Raw genomic sequence first — 19,552 nt, forward strand, 5'->3', positions numbered from 1 at the left:
TTTTGCCAACTCCGTGTGAGAAGTGATCAGTGTTTTCCTCAGATATCCCAAATCAGAAGACACTCTGTCTTTCCTCCAACCACAGCATTTAAAATCCCACTTTTATTTTTAACACAACAATAATACGTTGGGTATGCATTGTGCATTGAGTATTTTAAGTGAGGTGGTTTTTTTTTTTTTTTCCATCTATTAGAGAGTCCTTGTGGAAGGTAAGGTAAGACTGTTTGTCTTCATTTGAAAAATAGAATGAAAGCCAGAGAGATTTCCTCAAGGTCACAATGGCAGCAATGAGAATGCTGGAGCAGAAGCCTGTCTGAGGATTCCAGTCTCCAGATCAGGCTTACTGCTGACCCTTCCTTGTCCACCCAGTAGAGGAGGCCAATGGGCATGTGTTTTTTAAATGGATTTAAATCATTTCCTGGTGCTGTCACAACAAAGTACCACAAACTAGGTGACTTAGAACAACAGAAATTTGTTATCTCAAGAGTTCTGGGAGCTAGAAGTCTGAGATCAAGGTGTCAGCAGAGTTGGTCCCTTCTAAGAAAAGGGAGGGAGAATCTGTCTCATGTATTTCTCCCAGATTCTGGAGGTTCTCTGGCACTCATTGGTCTTGCTTGGTTTATAAAAACATCACCCCGATCTCTGCCTTCCTCCTCACATGGGGATCTCACTGGGTGCAGGTCTGTCTCTGTGTCTAAATTTCCCCTTTTAATGACACCAGTCATATTGGATTAGGGTGATCTTAATGATCTCATTGAACCTGATCATCTGTAAAGACCCTATTTCCAAATAAGGTCACTTTCACAGATACCAGAGTAGGACTTCACATCTTATGGGGGTGGGGGGATCATAATTCAAGCCATAATAACGGGCATGGTGTAAGAGACTTTGTTTGTGTGAACCAACTTCTCCAGGAATCAGACCCTCGAAGTATGGTGTTAGAAGCTGATGGAGAATTTCTCCTCTTGTTCTAGTACACAACTGTTCCTGACGTGCCCACCTGTTACTACGACACCATCCCTAGGTATGCCGCCAGTAACATTCAGTACCTGCCTACGGGCATCACCACAAACCTTGCCCACCTGGGGGCCCCAGAATCAGCCCGAGCAGCCCCTGCCTCTGGCTCTCTCTCGGCGACAATCAGCTTCCTCCAGCTGAGCGTGATCTACCACACAGAAAACATGCTGCAGTTCAAGGTAATTTCCAAGGTGGTACAGGTTCTGATCCTCAACACAGAGTTCTTACAGCTCCATGTGGACGAAAGTCATTGAAACACTGTTGGTCCAAATCCATCATTTTATGGACAAAGGCACCATGGCCCAGAGAGGTAAAGGTCAGAGACTTAGGAGCATGGTAGAACCAGGATGTGACCTTGGACCCACCAGGGTTGTGAATGTCCTGCACTGCCAAGTGCTCAGTCATAAGTGTCCTCAAAGAACCCCTTCTTAGCCCTGTGAAAAAATGTGTCTGCTCCATGGGAAACTCATACAAGTGGCATTGACCCACTTCCAATGTTAGAGTTATTTCTCTAGCAGTGGTTCTTAAACTTCAGAGAGTACCAGAATCACCCACAGGTCTCCTTAAAGTTCAGATTGCTGGGCCTCTGCCCTGGAGTTTCCAGTCTGAGAGTCTGCTTCCTTAACACGTTTCCAGGCGATGCTGATGCTGCTGTGGGGGAAGGGGCCACACTTTGAGATCCACAGCTCTGCTCTGAGGGGAGTACAACGTGACCCACATGTATTTCCTAATAGCCACACTCTTAAAAATGTATTTGAAAAAAATCAAACTAACATGCTGAAATATTATCTCACCACGTAATCCAAAAACAGTTACTGAGATATTTTAGAATCTTTTATTCATACTAACTCTTCAAATTTTGGTGTGCAGTTTGCACTTATAACAAGTCTCAATTCAGATTAGCACCTGTAGAGCATTCAATGGCCACAAGTGCCTGGTGGATCCACTGCTGGGTGAGTTAGAGACAGAGACTGCAGTAGGCGGAGCTGCCTCACAAGGTCATCTTTATGTGTACCAATAAGGAGATTTCAGGGAATGATTTCCAAAGCCAGTGACTCCCCAACAGGGGTAAACAGGCTCCTTTTGTTAGGGCCTGGGATGAGTATCAGAAGGGGGTTTTAACATTATAATGAAGCGGAGGTAATTGTGCCATCTACACAGACCTCTCCTCAAATGTTTCTTTTCCTGTTCCAGCAATTCCATAGTTAGTTTCTAAAAGAAAAAGTTAGAGTTAGGCAGAAGCTTCTAGGAGTTTCCTGAGTTCAAGGGGTCAGCCTTGAATTCAGGGGGTCACGGGGGTCTCACCAGTGACAGTACCACCTTGGACAACCAACTCTAAACATTGTTTTTCACACTGTGTTGGAGGAATCACTCCAGGGATCTTGTGAAAATGAAAATTCAGATTCAGAAGTTGGAGGGGAGGAAGGCCTGAGATTTTGCATTCCTAACAAGCCTCCAGGTTATACTGCTGCTTTGGGTCTGAGAAACACAATTTTAAGAAGCAGGGCTACGGGCAAAACTTGTCTTAAGCATCTGAAAGCTCAACCAGTAAGATCTGAGTCCATATAAAAACTTGGTTCTCTAATTTCTGACATATACATACATGCCCAAACATAATCTTAACACAATTACGTGCACGTACATATTCACGTACTCATAAACACACACACACACACACACACACACATTCTATCCATGAAATTCTATACACTGAATTCATAAATTATTTAGAGGAAGTGTCCTCCCTGCTTCTGAATAGGTATTTCTGAGGCATTTTGGAGTTCAGGATCCATATTGGGCACTGTAGGTCGGGGGGCTTCACTTCTATTTGCTTTGGGATATTTGATGCCTCCCAATGTGATTCAAACTGGCCAGAAAACATGGGAACTGAATTATATGAGCTGGCAGGAGGGATTTTAGGTCTAAGATTATTCCATCAGAAAGTTTCCTTCTCTCTTCTTGTTAGATCTTTGATTCCACAAACAAAAGGTACGAGGTCCCAGTGACTCTGAACACCCCTCCCTCTCCAGTTGGATCCCCTGAGGACCGTCTGTATGACGTCATGATTCAGAACAATCCTTTTGGGATCCAGATTCGACGAAAAAGCTCCAGCACTGTGATGTAAGCACTATTTATTTAGTTCTCATTAAAGTGGTTCTAAGTCTAATTATGGTGGTTCTGATTAATGCACATAAAATATTAATCTTAGAGACAATGTAAGTATGTGTGTGTGTATGTGTGTTAAACAGGGAGTAGATCTATTGCTCTATTTTCTACTAGTCACTAACTCAACAAGAAAAATTAATAAGAGGCTTAAAATAAGTGTTGCTTGATTTCAGAAAAAAGAAAAATGCATGTTCTACTCATTGTTCTTGTTAAGTAGAACAGAAAACTCTTTTTAATAAGCATGACAGATAACCTAGGATAGAAATCAGCTCTATATAGCCTCATTACAAAATAACAGAAGACTCAGGAGAGAGGGAATGTTTACTAAGGAAAGAGAAACACTTTCTTACAATCAGCTCTGTAGACTTAAAGCCTTTTCCCAATATTAAATGTGAAAAGAGTTGTCATTTCTCATCCCTTGTCCTGCTGCTGAATGGAATGAAGTGAAGGTCTGGATTTTGCCTGGGGCTGAAGTTCCCCTTCCAAGTAAAAACCATCACGTGTAGGCACACATGTAGACAGCCTTTGGCTCTCTTTGACTGCATGTCTAACTTTGGTCAGTGGCATTCTTTGCTAAGAAGTCCTTTGGCCAATCAAGAGAAGTCATTCGAAGAGCTTCACCCTTTTCTGTTGGGAAATTTGCTTAGACCTTGCTTATTTATTCATACGTGTATTCAAACTGATACTCCAGACAATGATAACTAGAGATAAAGAGATGAGTGAGACATAGTTCTTGCCTTCAAGGAGCCCATGACGCAGAAAAAGAGTTCTCAGCCTTGCAGACCACAGAATAAAAATGCAAACGCAGAACGTTGGCAGTGAGTCATGGCCATTGTTACGAGCTGTGTCTTCAGCCAGTATTTGAACCTGGATCCAGCTGTGCATTCCTTTAGGAGGCTTCAGAATCAACTAGAATTCCCAAATGGGCCCCGTGCTTGCTCTGGCCTGTGATCAGTACAATGTGGAGGTATGCCTTTGTGTTGCAGTTGGGATTCTCAGCTGCCTGGCTTCACCTTCAACGACATGTTCCTCTCCATTTCTACTCGCCTCCCCTCTCAGTACATCTATGGCTTTGGGGAGACGGAGCACACAGCTTTCAGAAGAAATATAAAGTGGACCACGTGGGGAATGTTTGCTCGCGATGAGCCCCCAGCGGTAAGCACAGAAGAATAAGACTATCAATCAGTTTCTCTCCGTGTAAACTTATCTTAATCCATATGTACGTGTATAGTGCCCTATTAATCAGCTTCACCTTATATTGATAAATTCTGTTCTCAGATGAAATAGGCCACAGGTTATGCTCCTTCTGTCCCTAACATATTTTTTCCTGTGGACTATGGATTTTACTTCATAAACTTTTCTTTAGTATATTCTGTGTGTCAGGTACATGTCTTACGTAATAAAACGCTGTCTGTTCTCCAGGGGCTTATAGGCTAGTAAGAGAGAGAGATGCAGAATTAATGGTAATCCAGTATAATCAGTGCTATAATAGAATTACATAATAATAAACGAGGAAGACATGGAAGGGGAGGGCACCTGGTTTTTTATTTGGGGTGGAAAGGAAGGTTAAGGAAGGTTTTATAAAGGACGTGACATTATGCTGAATCTTCAATATTGAATAGGAGCTTGCTGTTTGCATTATGATGTAGAAACAACTTTTCGAGTATTTCTTTTTTTGATTACTGCCTACTCTCCCCCATGGCTCTCCCAGTACAAGAAGAATTCCTATGGCGTCCACCCCTACTACATGGCACTGGAGGAGGATGGCAGCGCCCATGGCGTGCTCCTGCTAAACAGCAATGCCATGGGTAAGACAGAGGCACGTTCCCTGGGTACCACCATAACTAGCTGTGACCCCTTTCCTGGGATCTGGAATATCAATAGAAATAGAGAAATTCAAGGGCAAGGGAAATGGGATAGATAAACTATGACTTTTCCTTCCTTCCTTCCTTCCTTCCTTCCTTCCTTCCTTCCTTCCTTCCTTCCTTCCTTCCTTCCTTTCTTCCTTCCTTCCAGATTTATGAAGAACTTTAGGCCAGGTATTAGCGGTAAAATTTTGACCAAATTGCATGACCTTCTTTTACTGTGACAGTTTAACTTCCTTTCGCAGAGTGATACAAGATGTTGAGATTAAGATTATGTTTGGGGTACCTGTAAACCCATCTACTCCACTACATGAAAGAAAACTTTCCAGAGAAGGAGAGCTTTAAAGAAAGAGAGTGAAGAGTACATTTGAGGGCAGATTTCCTATCTGGGTGATGTATAGTTCCAAGGACTCCTTGTCTTCTTTTTTTTTTTTTAACAGATGTGTCATTCCAGCCCACTCCTGCCCTAACATACCGCACCACAGGAGGGATTTTGGACTTTTATATGGTTTTGGGGCCAACCCCTGAGCTTGTAACTCAACAATACACTGAGGTTAGAATTCACTCTATGCATTGATAAACAATCAAATGTTTATTGGGTATTACCATGTTCTTAGCACTGAGATAGGTCGATTTTTATTTCTGTGTCTCTTGTGTATTCCTACTACGTTATTGCTGTCTTTCCTGAAGTTAGGTGCTAATGTTACAGGTATAAAGGCATAGAGATGCCACACGTGTCTCTTAATTATTTGCTGAGCATCCTAAGAATCTCTAATCAGTAATAGCCCCTGAGTTCTCAGCCTTCCCAGAGTGGAAGCTCCAGAACACAGGAGATTTTCTGTCATTCTGCATGCTGATGGTCATTCCATATTTATTTGACTTTCTGATTTTTCTTGAGCGAGGCCTCTTAGATTGGACAGTGCTCAGTAGAAGTGCTCAAGTTGCTTCAATATAAGACTTTTCTTCCCTTTCCCCAAAACTCTTCCTGGATCCATTTTTCTTTTTTATTCTAGTTGATTGGTCGGCCAGCAATGACTCCATACTGGGCCTTAGGATTCCAGCTAAGTCGCTACGGATACCAGAATGATACTGAGATCTCCCAATTGTATGAGGCAATGATGGCGGCCCAGATTCCCTATGTATGAATTCCCCCACTCAGTCCGTGGTTTGATTAGTTATGGGAATTTGTGCCTAATTATAGATTGAAAATGTCTTCAGGGAAACTATTGATGACTATTTCAATATAGGAAAATGTAGCTGTGGAGCTAGTCTTGTATGGAATACAATGCTTTTTAAATTTATTTCATGCCACCCTTTTAAATCAAGGGTTCAAAATTGAAATTTGCATTAATTCTTCAGTAATTGGCAGTGTGACTGAGGGATATTGTTACTCACTGCCTTTTGCCAGGAATATCCTGCAGTAGGCATGGCTGGTCTTAAGCCATGACTTTGGGAACTTCTAAGTGAGAATCATGTCACGAGGATGACAACCCCAGATTATATTGTGATTGTTCTTAGAGAGGATGGATATAAAGTGACAGTATGAAAGAAAGCAGTTAAAATCAAGTCTTCACCCTCTCTAAAGCACACATAACCACATATGCATATCACACAATGACAATGTAGACCCCTTCATAAGCCACAGGAAGTGTAGGCTATTGCTGTCAACAAGCAGAAGTCCATAGATAGCATGTCCTTCCTCCTCTGTAATCATCAGTTTCTCATCACTTATGCTCTTTCTCTGCTTTCAGTCCACTTCCTGAGAGTTTAGAGGACAATTAATGACTGGAAGATGAGAATAAAGTGTTATGATGTTCTCATCAAAGATAATATGAAATATTCATCCAGGCTTTAAGTATTTTATTTTTATATACTACTCTACCATATACTTATTAAATGTAAATTAGAAAAAGTTGGAAAATTAAAAGATGAAAATTCCAGAGATCTACCTCACCAAGGTGATCAGTGTTAATAATATGTTGGTTTATTCTTTTCCAAGCTTTGGCTTTTGCACAAATCTCTGCTCCCCAAACAAGTTTTACCTAGAATCTTAAGACAATATGGGTGATTATCCTCTTCAGGCTAAAAAGAAGCACCTCTTTTTTTCAACTGGATATTAACCACGTTAGCCATCACTCACCAATCCTGGATTGAGTGACTTTCACATGCAGAAGTCTGGGTTGGTACTGTTTAGAGAAAAAGGAAGACAAGGTTCTCATCTCATGGACCATCAAGTCAAATGGAATGGCAGAAATATACACATTCTAGAAAGCTATACAATAATATAGTTCTAAATGTGAATAAATCCAATCAGATTTACTGGAGGGGGGAAAATAAAGCTACACTTTTCTGTTTCTCAGGGAAGTCCTGCTTTCTACCCTTGAACATTCAACTAGCACTTGGTTTGATGGGCTCACCAGTTTGAAATTTGAGGAGTGGAAAAGAAATGAATCGAGGGAGGGAAAGGAGAGAGAATTCCAATTGGGGGAACAGAAGGAAAAGGATGGGGACAGGTGATCCGTATGTAGGAATCAGAAAGCAATTTCAATCAGAATTGAAAAGTCAGTGTAGCAAGGTATGGGACAAATTAGGAGGGGCCTGGGCTGGGGCCGGCAGAGCCATTTGTGGGCCCTGAGGGATACTGCCACGGGATCCCCAGCATCTTGCTTGCTCCTTCCTGTAGGATGTCCAGCATGTAGACATCGATTACATGGACCGGAAGCTGGACTTCACTCTCAGCCCCAGCTTCCAAAACCTCGGCCTCCTGATTGAGCAAATGAAGAATGATGGCATGAGATTCATTCTCATTCTGGTAAGTATTTAGAAGATTAGCGCCCATTTTCTGTTTCTGTGTTCATGGCTGTAAAATAGTACCATTGGGAGAAACTAGATGGAGAGTACACGAGACTTCCCAAACATTTTTTGCAACTTCCTGTGAAACTATAATTATTTTTTAAAGTTTTAAAAAGCAAATAAAGGACAGAACAAATGAAAAATGGCTTTCCAATGGTGATACTTTTCATAATTGTCACGGGGATGTAATTTATTATTATGATTCCCTTGGTTAGAGTTAGAACTGTGGACTGAAATACTGAATATAGCAAAAACATCCACAAATCCTCACTGTTTCAGGCTGTGCCTCGGAGGGAATAGCTATATTCTAGTCTCATCTTTACCTTAGGGAGTTCAAAAGCCACTCCAGTTGTATCATTACCCGGCAATGGTGAGGCTCAGGGGACTTACTTCTTCTTAATTAAACTCACAAGCAACTGAGCTAAGATTCAGAACACCAATTCATTATTTTGCATTGGAGGCTATATTTTGATAAACACAGAAGTAGTTACCTGCAAACGGTCCTCCCTTCTAGCTTCCAAGAAATAGAGCATTATTTGCTGACTTTCATTCATTCATTCATTCATTCAGGTATTAATCAAATACTGGGTCTTTGAAAATCACTGTTCTAAAACAGTGTGTGTGTGTGTGTGCGTGTATGTAATCTAAATCAATGAATAAGACATTGTCCTTTTCCTTATAGGGATTTTATTCTATCAAACAGAGATAGCCAATAAGTAAACATCAAAGAAAGATAATTTCAGATAGTGATAATTTATATGACAATTGTGAAATAAGATACTATTATAGAATAACTGAGGCAGGTATGGGATGGGGTGAACAGGGAAGCCACTTTGGACACAGAACAGAAGAAAGAAGCTTCATGTTCTTAAGGAGTATTGATATCACACTGTGGGAGCACAATAAATTGGCTTTATTCATGGGAGGGTAATGTCTTTTTACCCTGGTTTATCTCTAGGAATGTTTTCAAACAGCATACTTTATTCCTCAAGAATTTTATAGATATAAGGCAAATTATCTATGGGTATTTTGTTTTTGTTTTTTGTCTTGGAGATGTTTTTCTCATGTTCACTGTTTTAAACCCTTTCATTGCAGGACCCAGCCATTTCTGGCAATGAGACCCAGTATCGCCCATTCACCAGAGGGCAGGATAACAATGTATTCATCAAATGGCCCAACAGCAATGACATTGTCTGGGGAAAGGTGAGCCTTGGGAGAAGATGCCCATAATTAATCAGCACCAGAATGTCTTGATTAAAAGAGGCTGTCAAAAAAAAAAAAAAAAAGAGGCTGTCAATAAATCTTGGCAAAATATATGGGTAATTAATAAATTATGAATGAGTAGAAATCTGCCTGATGCTGATTAATAAGACCAAGGTTACAGGTCTAATTCTCTAAAATATCAGTGAGCTTTGTTCTATTATCTGGATCTATTCTGGTGCTCCACCCCTTATGCATTCCAGCGGGCCATGTATCAAACCTAAAGAAGTCCTTTAAGAATGGCTCTGAAGTCTCTGCCTGCCAGGCACCCATACTCAAAACTTGTGTTCATCTTTGACCTATGATGCTTAGCATCCTCCATATCGAAATAAATCATTAAGCCCTGTAAATTCTCCCTCTCCTCATGTCTCCTTTCGTTCCTTTTTGTGACCTCAGTCTTCATCTGTTTGATTTATAGCAACAGGATTGTAGGTGAACTTCCTAACCCCAGATGACAGAAGCTCCTAGGCACGATTCAGACTCTGCTCTGAATCGTGCTGTGCTATTTCCTGTTGTTCTAGGTGCATGCCATGCTCACCGTGCCTTTGAATGTTGCCTTCTCAGCTTACCCAAATAATACCTGCACTTCAAGACCAACTCAAATGTACCCCCCTAGGAAGCATCCAATGACCAGTTTAACTCTCCCTATTTCTTCTTTTTCCTATATTAGTATCCTCAGAGAGGATAGCATGTCACTTAGCACGCACATTTCATCTGTGAACTCTTAGAAAACAAGGACTAGAGGGACTCCTGGGTGACTCAGTGGGTTGAGAGTCCAACTCTTGGTTTCAGCTCAGGGTCCTGGGATCGAGTTCCACATTGGGCTCCCTGCTCAATGAGGAGTCTGCTTGAGGATTCTCTCTCCCTCTGCCCCTCCTCTCGCTCATGCTCTCTCTTCCCTATCTCTCTCTCTCAAATAAATACATCTTTAGAAAAAAAAAGAAAACAATGGCTATTTCTTACTTAAATCTCAGTAGATACAGATTATAGTACAGTGCCTATCATGTAGTGTCAGTAAGCGTTTGCTGAATGGATTCATTAATTACTGTATATAGTTAATGTCCTTCTAGATATAGATGAGATTGGTTGAAACTCTGGATTTTTTTAATGCTATGTGTATTTGGGGTCCCCAATAAGTGATAATGCTGCTTAAGAATATTGAGGCTAAGTTTATAGGTTGTGAATGAAATCAATCTTAGTTCTTTAGAGTCATGTTTTAAATTTGTTATTTTTGAAGAGAATTTTGTTATATGTCTATGACAGATCGCAGAGCAGACATTTGAAAGGTGATTGTTCAGAGGATGTATTTAAAGCAGATTTAGCTCATTTTATTTTTGAACTTAATGATTTTGAAAGCTTATGAAATGAGTCAAGGGACCCTAGCCTATTTTCCCCTAACGGAATTTCATATATTCAGATTTTACAATTTAATTAATGGCAAAGATCTCCAAGAATTTTATGGAGATGCATGTCATTAGAGTCTGACACGTGAATCATCTCATGGTCCATGTGCAATGCCTTTTAGAGGTTTTAATTTTTCTTCTTTTTCTCTAGGTTTGGCCAGAACTGCCCAATGTGAATGTGGATACATCCCTTGACCATGAAACTCAGGTTAAGGTATAGTTATGTGCAGATTTCTGTCCACGTTGCCCTAAACATCTGGATACTTATGAGTCTTATCCCAGCACTTGGTTAAGCAGCTCTCTGAGCATGCTTGTCAACTGGTAATTTCTTGGTAGAATGAGATCCTCAAACAGAAAACATAATAAGCAACTAAACTGGAAATGTGTAGAGGGAAATCAAGTGAAATGTCTTCACATGTATGCCTTTAATAGATTGTATTTTGTTTAAATCCAATGGTGCTTGAAAAATAATGAATTGAAGTCGAGAATATTTTCACTGGAGAGGTTATGAACAGACTGGGTTTTTGATGAATTGTCCCCATGTAAGAAAATATGCCAGCCAGGTCAAAAGGGGTAATGTTTTTGAACTCAGCACTTGCTGCCACATCAGCCTGGGCATCTAGCAGCCCCTTTAAACTCTGCAGCTCCCTTTTCCCTGGATGACTGGTCTCCTTTGTTTGACCAGTGTAGAAAAAAACATTTGTATATCTAAAGTTTGATCATTTAGACACAGATAGTTAATTTTCCAGTTCATAGGATTAAAGGCCCAGTCATTAAACAAATCTCATGTTTCAAGGGGATTTAACACTATCTAACCTCCTTCTAGGAGAATAATGAATGCAGTCAGCCTTCTCTGATCTTTGTGTTCACAGTAAACTCTGTAGAAGCAACAGCAGAGCCTGAGGCTAGTTTCAGACCCTGAGAGGGGCAGTGCCTTGCACAAGTACCTGCTCCTCACCCCTTCCTGGTCCCGAGACTCCCCTTCCCGGACAGCCGGACAGGCAAAGACCCAATGTGAGAGTATGTGTTTACTCTTACAGCTGTACAGAGCCTACGTGGCTTTTCCTGACTTCTTACGTAATAGCACGGCTGCATGGTGGAAGATGGAAATAAAAGAGCTGTATGCGAATTCTGAAGAGTCAGAGAAGAGCTTAAAGTTTGATGGATTGTGGATTGTAAGTGCACGCTTAGTGGTTTTTCTTTGGAAATGTTAGGAGTCAAACCATGGAGAGGCAATTCAGAGACAAGCAAAGGAGGGAGCTAAGGCTGGAGGAGTGAGAGAGAGGGATACTCTTATACAGTTGAGGTGCTGGACCCCCAGAGACACAGAGATGATTGTGGGTCTGCCCAGGAACATGCCTGCAGAAGCTGAAGCCCATGGAGGATATGTGCCGCTACTGAAGATGCTGCCAGAGGAAGGGGAGAGGGACATAGACCCCAGCTTCTCTTATCTCCCACCCTCCAGTCGCTGGCCAGTGCCTCCCATTGGCCAAACTACCCAGAAGCGGATGCTAGGGGAGCCTGAGGGCCCATCCTGTGATACAGGACGGAGCTGGGGCGGGCAAGGCATGGATCCAGGAGACAATAGGTGTTCACCATAGTGCTGCTACAGACTCATCTTCAAAGGCCGGTTCGGATGTTGCTTACACATGTCAGTTGGGCTTAAGAGCAGGGCTTCCTGAAATGTCTGCAGGACATGGTCCAAGGCTCTTCTATTTGTGCTTTTCTAGGGATGGGCGGCATATCAGCATTCCAGTCTCCTTCCTCACTGTCCAGTGGCCTGAAATCCTGAGCATATTCTAGGCCAGCTCTCAAGAGCTTCACAGGTCCGGGCTAGGCTGAAAGAAGCTCATAATTCACCCAGAGACAGACTTACAAGCCCACTGGCAGCCCTGGGGCTTCTCTGGCCACTATTCTCAGGGTGGATCGGCCCAGAGCGGACGTATGAAAGATTAGCCCAAATATAGGCAAAGCAAATAGTGAAGAGCTGTGGGTAGCTTTGAGGACTAGGGAGATGATTGCTCTGGGATTTTTGTTCTGCTGGCGGGCAGATACGGCTGAAAAACTCAAAATAGTAAATAGTTCCCAAAATACTTGCCTTTGCCCTAGTATGTCCTGTTTAAGGTAGTCCAATTTATAAAATCTTAACTTTTCTGCTAACAAAGTCGGCAGTGAATTTTCACCTCAGGAACCGCTACTTCTTGTACTTAAGCAATAAATCCCCCAAGTATGATTTGATTTCCAGATTTGGTTCTGAGTTACCCACAACTCTTCAGGACAGCATCTACTGCAGAAAGCGAGACACTCCTCCTTGTGTTTGGTCTCTGCTGATGTCAGAATTAGTCCAAGCTACTGGACTAAGAAAGAGTAGGGGAAGATAATAGCAACCATTGGCCACAGATAAAAAGTGAGTAATTCATACATAGGAAAACAAAGATGGGTTTCTTGTGTGGGGAGATGTATCAAGGAATCTCCTTAGGTCATGGATTCAGCATAATCTCCATATTTTTGCTACTGTGAAGTAATCCTCACAAGCTTAAAAATTCCAGGTAAACTAGGAGTTTCACACTCTACTTAGATGAACATGGGTTCTTAGAGTCCATTTGGGTCAATGCCTTAGAGTAAACAGAGTCAATGAAATGATTAGCTGAGGGCTTAAATAAGATGTGTTCGCCTCTATGAAGTGGTGTCCTCCAGAGCCAAGGCCACACTGCCTCTGACATCACAGAATCTTTCTTATTAACTCATTGCAGGATATGAATGAGCCATCAAACTTTGTGGATGGATCTGTCAGGGGCTGCAGCGATGGAATTCTTAATGATCCACCCTATATGCCATGTATGTAAATGATTCCTTCATCAAAACTCTGAAAGTTTTCCTCTTATTGTCAAAGCAAAGCCTAATTTTGGAGAAAGAAAATACTTGTACACATGACATAAAATCCCAAATAGAATAACCTTGAACAAGTGTAAATTACTAATCAGACATAGAAATAATGACATGATGTATTATGAAAGAAACCAAGCAATGGATGATTACATTTGTAACTATGAACTGATTGCTCACACTTTAAACAACCCCCCCCCCGACGCACAGAATATTTTGATTAAAGAATGAAAATCTAGCTCTGTACTCTCTGCCCATGTCCACAGACTCTTCATGAAGGACATGCCCTAGTAGTCCTGTGGTACAAATGGAAATAGAGCATTATAGGACCTTACCATCAAAGGTATCTCAGAAAGTTGAATCCTCTCACCTTACAGAAACCCAGGGAAGGAAGCAACTCACCTTCTTAGAAGCACCAAACAAGTAGTTTGTGGGACAGAATCTGCTAAGTTTCTTGATGTTTAGTCATGGTTATGCTGTCCAAGTCTCACTAACACCTGTGTTCCTTTCCCTCCTCCTTCCCTCCCTCCCCTCCTTCCCTCTTTCCTTCCTCCCTTCCTACTCCTTCCTCCCTCAATATTTATGTATCAGACAAGTGCTAACAAATCAGAAAATTTAGAGACCTTCATACAGTTGATTGAAACAAGATCTATTCCCTTGAGAATGTTACCATCTAGTGGAAAAAAACAGTCATAACAACAAAGGAGTTTCTTGTGCTGATAAGTGGGCTCTGATTGCACTCTATAAATACCAGAGGACAATGAAGCGTGCCTTTCCCAGCTCCACACCCTGTCCTTACCCTTCATTAGTTATAAAGTCACAGCATGTTGATTTTGTAGACAAAATAATTCTTGAAATTGGAACTGTTATGGGTAACAAAGTCGTTGAGTGAAACGGAGAAATAGCAAGCTAATGAGCATTTCTTGTGAATGCACAAAGCAAGTTGTTTGGGAAGTAACTCGCATTTCCGCTCAGATTTGGAGTCCAGGGACAGGGGCCTGAGCAGCAAGACCCTGTGCATGGAGAGCGAGCAGGTCCTGCCAGATGGCTCGCGGGTGCGGCACTACGACGTTCACAGCCTCTACGGATGGGCCCAGACCAGACCCACCTACGAGTGAGTGTGTTCCTAGAGCGGCTGGCTCAATCCCAAGAGCATGCAACTCTTGATCTCGGGGTCATGAGTTTGAGTCCCATGTTGGGTGTAGAGATTAAACAAATAAATAAACTTAAAAAAAAAAAAAAGGAAGAAACCTGCCTAAAATTTAGTCAAACTGAAGGGAATGTTAAGGCCTCCGTGGTCCCCTGGATTCCTTGCCTCTATGTCTTCCACCCTTTGCCAAGGGGACAAGTAGGAGAAGCCACACCCTCACCTTGAGGCGGTTTGTAAGACCTTTCACTTCCTGCTGACTCAGGACCTCAGGTGCAGCCAGAAATGAGTCACCGGAACTTTCTCCGTTCATGGCTCTTTGCTGGGCTTGCCCAGAGCCTTGTGCATGTGCTGTCTTTTCGGTCCCCAGGAATATGTAGGAGCTTTACCAAGTTCTTCATGGTGCTACTTCTCCAGGATTTACTCTAAGACCAGCCGAGCTTTGTTTGTCCCAACTGAACCCCAGTCTGAATACCTATGATGGTGCCAGAAAATTGTTATTGTTTTGGTAATTCCCTGGCTTGAGAACTTGTTTTCCCCTGCTGAGTTGAGCTCTGAGTCCAATCAAATGGCCACAACACCTTGGGAATAGAGATTTTCCAGGGGGCTGGAAGCTAGAACAAAAGTATTAATTATGCTCGGGGGCTGGTGCTTTCCACAGAGCCCCCAAAGAGGTCAGACCTCCGAGGCTGCTGCAGGGCTGCTGGCTTTTGGAGCCACTGAACTAGGGATGGGGTCAGCTGAGAACAGCCCCAAGTTCAAATCCCACACACCGCGCTGTCCTGCCAAGATTTAGCGGTTTCTCTTGGATAGACATTAGTCATTTCTTTCTAGAGCTGGTTAATTTTTAGAGTTCTGCAATGGTCAGTGACAAAGCTCTTTGCATGACTCACATCTACCCTTCCTCTCTATCCCTGCCTTATTTCAGGCCTTCATTATCTCTCAGACATGTGTGTGTGGAGGGCAGGGGTATGTGGGGGGGTGTGTCCATCCACGTGGGGGTTTATGTTGGTGTGAAATATTGGAAGTGACCTAATGGATTAATCTTTACCCCAGTAGCTTTTCCTGACATCATTTACTGAATAATTCATCTGTGTCTATTGATTTGTAATGCTTTCTTCAGCAAATATGTGGATTGCATTATGTACTCGGATCTGTTAATAGCCTTTCTCTTTTTGTTCCATTGATTTTCCTCTCACACAATTGTTTTTATTTTCTTACTGAGACTGCAGGCAGAAGACCCACCTTCCGTAGCCAGATATTTGAACACCTTTTGTGTATATTTGTCCTTGTGTGCCAGATTTATCCCACTTTGTGAGGAGTAGCACAGAGAGAGAGTATTACCAAAGAGCTCTAGTCATATATACTTTTATTTGGATCCTGGCTCTGCCTCCTTGGTCTTTAAATGTCCTCTGACAAATTGTCTAATTTCTCTGAGCCTCAGTTTTATAACAGTAAAAGGAGGCCAAGGAAACCTTCTCAGGAGGTTGTGAGGCAGTAGACATGGGAGCGACCAAGCTGATACCTGGTTTGAGTAATTGTTCCGTAACACCTGTCTCACACCTCACCCCACTCCTTCCTGCCACCTCTATGTAGGCAACTAGTTAATTCAATTTTTTTTTTTTAAGAAAGGAAATCCACATTTAGGGGATGATGGATCTCCAGTTGTCCTGCTGTGACTCTTAGCATCACCTTTAAATAGCAGATGCTTCCAGGAAAGACGCTTTCTGGCTCCAAATGGAAAACCATTGCCACCTCATACTCCAGACTGGCACGGCTCTCTGTAATGAAGCCCCATGGCTGTCCATCTTCGAATTCACCCCCAATCACCTCCTTGTTCCCTTCCAACCAGAGCTGTGCAGGAGGTGACGGGACAGCGAGGGGTCATCATCACCCGCTCCACATTCCCGTCTTCTGGCCGCTGGGGAGGCCACTGGCTGGGCGACAACACGGCCACATGGGACCAGCTGCGGAAATCGATCATTGGTGTGTGGGCTTCCTCCCAGGGGCCTCTGCTGGCAGGGAGGGGACTGGGTTGGATGCCCGCGGCCACATTGGTTATGTCTACGTATCATCCACATGGGCGGAGAAAGCAGCAGGTGCTGACTTCTCTGTGGGTATGAGTTGTAGTCTCTACCCATCTTTGGATATTTTCATCATGGGTGGCCCAGGGCTTCGAAATCGGGTATGGAAGAGACAGGGCAAACCTACCCTCTGAAAGGGCTACTTTGTCCAACACAGCCGTGTCTTCTCATTGCAGGCATGATGGAGTTCAGTCTCTTTGGAATACCGTATGTAAGTTACATTGGGACCATTATTAATTACTCAATCGGATTCCAGCGTGTCTGCAACCTACAAAAGTCCCACCTCATGTTCTGATTTTGCATCTTCTCAGACAGGAGCGGATATTTGTGGCTTCTTTGGAAATGCCGAATATGAGATGTGTGTTCGCTGGATGCAACTGGGGGCCTTTTACCCCTTTTCCAGAAACCACAACACCATCGGGACAAGGGTGAGGTGGCAGCTGGTGCTCAAATCACAACTTCTTTATTACCCTCAAAAGTAGCAGACTTCTTTGTTGAGGAAAAATCATAAAAATCAGAACCTCCATTTCATAGAAAACCCATAGAGTTCAAAACCCCAGAGTTATAAGCAATCCTCAAGAATATCCTTTTGCTCATGTCTTGGGGAATACGTGCCTATGAGGACAGTAGGGTTTGTAGCTCCCTATGGGGCTAAACTAGAAGAAGCTCCTTTTCCTTAGAGAATTTTTATTTTACTCAAATCCATCCAAGCTCCATCAGTGCTACAGAGAGACCCATCTCTCCAGCCCTGTGCAGGGGACTTAGGAGTCTGTGATAAAGAATGGGAAGCAAGTAGCCCCAGTTTAGCTGAACAGCAAGGGCAAGAGAAAGGATGGGATAGCAATGAAAGGTGGGATCTGTGTAACTGGTACATGGGACATGGGTCTGCTGACCTTTTTCTGATAGCGTTAGGATGGCATAAAGAGTGTTCCTTTATCTCTTTAGAGACAAGATCCTGTGGCCTGGAATTCCACCTTCGAGATGTTCTCCAGAAAAGTCCTTCAGACCAGATACACCCTGCTGCCCTACCTCTACACTTTGATGCATAAAGCTCACATTGAGGGCAGTACTGTTGTCCGACCCCTTCTCCATGAGTGAGTACAGCCTGTTCCCCAAGCAGAGGTTCTGGCCACGTCTGGGGGAGAGCCCGCGGCAACAGTCCTAACACTTTGGTAGGGTTTTCATACTTTTTTTTTTTTTTTTTTAAGGTTTACGAATGACAACAAAACGTGGGATATAGACCGTCAGTTCATGTTGGGTCCTGCCCTCTTAATCAGCCCCGTGCTGGAAAGTGTGAGTTTTCCATCATAGATCAGAAACCCTCAGTCACATAATCTCAAGTACAAGAAGGGCATTTTAAAGATCATCTTGTCCTGCTCGCTGTTTTCCAGCAAACACCTTTCTAGAACACACAAGGGAGATCTTTTCCTTTTTTCAAAATCCCCATTAGTGAAAACCTCACAACCCCAACTGATTTCTCATTTTAGTGTCTTGTTACCCCGCATCGTTGTAAAGTTTACCTTTTTAAAAAATTAAGTTTTCTTTATGTTTGAAGAATTTTATCAGATCTTTTTCAATTAAACTTCCCAAACTCAGGGTGCCTGGGTGACTCAGTGGGTTAAGCATCTGCCTTTGGCTTGGGTCATGATCTTAGGGTCCTGGGATTGAGCCCCATGTCTGGCTCCTGGCTCAGCGGGGAGCCTGCTTCTCCCTCTGCCTCCCCCTCTGTGCTCTCTCTCTTTCTCTCAAATAAATAAATAAATAAAATCTTTTAAAAAATCTTAAAAAAAATTTTAGAACTTCCCAAACTCTTAAAATCATTAATAAAATTCCCATTGTTATCTTAATTCTACAGAAAGAATTTTAATAATTAAGTTACTGGAATATTCATAATAACGTGTCAATTTTATGTTTCAGAACACTTTTGAGACCCGTGCTTATTTTCCCAGAGGCTGTTGGTATGACTATAGCACGGTAAGAACTCACATATTTTGTGAAGAACCAAACTGGTCCATGCTGGCTAGAGGGGTGGCCAGCACTTTCTCCTGACCTTGAGGCACATAATTTCTAAGGCAATAATTTTCAGCCTTTCAGCCAAGCAAGGTTTGCTTAAATAAAAGTATCCACAAAAGCATAATTAGGTAAAATGTAACACCCATATCACATTGACTTTTCTCCCACCCCCACCCCCACCTTTTCTGGACAATACAGAGAAAAGACTAGATTTCCAGAGTTTTTAACAAAACTGAAATCAGAGATTTTTTTCTTCTTTTACTTGCTATTTCTTGCTGACTTTCGAACATGCTTCCTTAGAAAGACTTGTATTAAAGCGTGCATCTATTCATTTCATCTCTTTATCTTCATCCCTCCTTGCTTATATTCTGTCTCCTAGGAATCTGGCAGTGTGTCGACAGGTGAGTGGAAAATCCTGGGCGCTCCCCTTGACCACATCAACCTTCATATCAGAGGAGGCTACATCCTGCCTTGGCAAGAGCCTGCGATGAACACTCATGCCAGGTAAGGAGGAGTGATGGTACTGATGGCCTCACTTTGTCATAATGAGGCATCCTCACAGACGCTGTCTGCCCTAACCAGGGCTCTGTGGATAAAGAAGCCCAATTACAGACCCTCTCATTGATTCAATTCCATAAGTGCCTTCTGACTGGGATCTGGGGGAGAATGCATTCATGAAGTCAGTCTTGGGGAGATCTTTTATCTGTAGCTCTGTGTCCCAGGCCTGGGGCAAAAATTTTCTTTAAATTTTATATTATTTTATTTTATTTTTTTAGAGATGGAGAGCATGTGTGGGGGTGGGGTGGGGGGGGAAGGGGCAGAGGGAGAGGATACTCCATGCTGAGCACCGAGTAGGAG

General features: G+C 42.6%; 1 protein-coding gene across 1 annotated transcript in view; it reads left to right on the forward strand.

Annotated features, from left to right (window-relative positions):
* Positions 1–19,552, forward strand: part of MGAM2 (maltase-glucoamylase 2 (putative)) — an 84,515-nt gene that overhangs the window by 45,176 nt on the left and 19,787 nt on the right. Inside the window, exons 25-43 of the mRNA XM_078059656.1 lie at positions 975–1,196; positions 2,984–3,138; positions 4,170–4,338; positions 4,895–4,991; positions 5,489–5,601; positions 6,062–6,187; positions 7,732–7,860; positions 8,997–9,104; positions 10,716–10,778; positions 11,605–11,739; positions 13,318–13,402; positions 14,426–14,564; positions 16,450–16,583; positions 16,858–16,892; positions 16,993–17,109; positions 17,627–17,775; positions 17,890–17,974; positions 18,599–18,655; positions 19,074–19,198. Coding sequence (XP_077915782.1) covers positions 975–1,196; positions 2,984–3,138; positions 4,170–4,338; positions 4,895–4,991; positions 5,489–5,601; positions 6,062–6,187; positions 7,732–7,860; positions 8,997–9,104; positions 10,716–10,778; positions 11,605–11,739; positions 13,318–13,402; positions 14,426–14,564; positions 16,450–16,583; positions 16,858–16,892; positions 16,993–17,109; positions 17,627–17,775; positions 17,890–17,974; positions 18,599–18,655; positions 19,074–19,198 — 2,243 coding nt within the window. The remainder of the gene's footprint in view (positions 1–974; positions 1,197–2,983; positions 3,139–4,169; positions 4,339–4,894; positions 4,992–5,488; positions 5,602–6,061; positions 6,188–7,731; positions 7,861–8,996; positions 9,105–10,715; positions 10,779–11,604; positions 11,740–13,317; positions 13,403–14,425; positions 14,565–16,449; positions 16,584–16,857; positions 16,893–16,992; positions 17,110–17,626; positions 17,776–17,889; positions 17,975–18,598; positions 18,656–19,073; positions 19,199–19,552) is intronic.

Source organism: Halichoerus grypus, chromosome 12, assembly GCF_964656455.1.
Source record: "Halichoerus grypus chromosome 12, mHalGry1.hap1.1, whole genome shotgun sequence".
NCBI lineage: Eukaryota > Metazoa > Chordata > Mammalia > Carnivora > Phocidae > Halichoerus > Halichoerus grypus.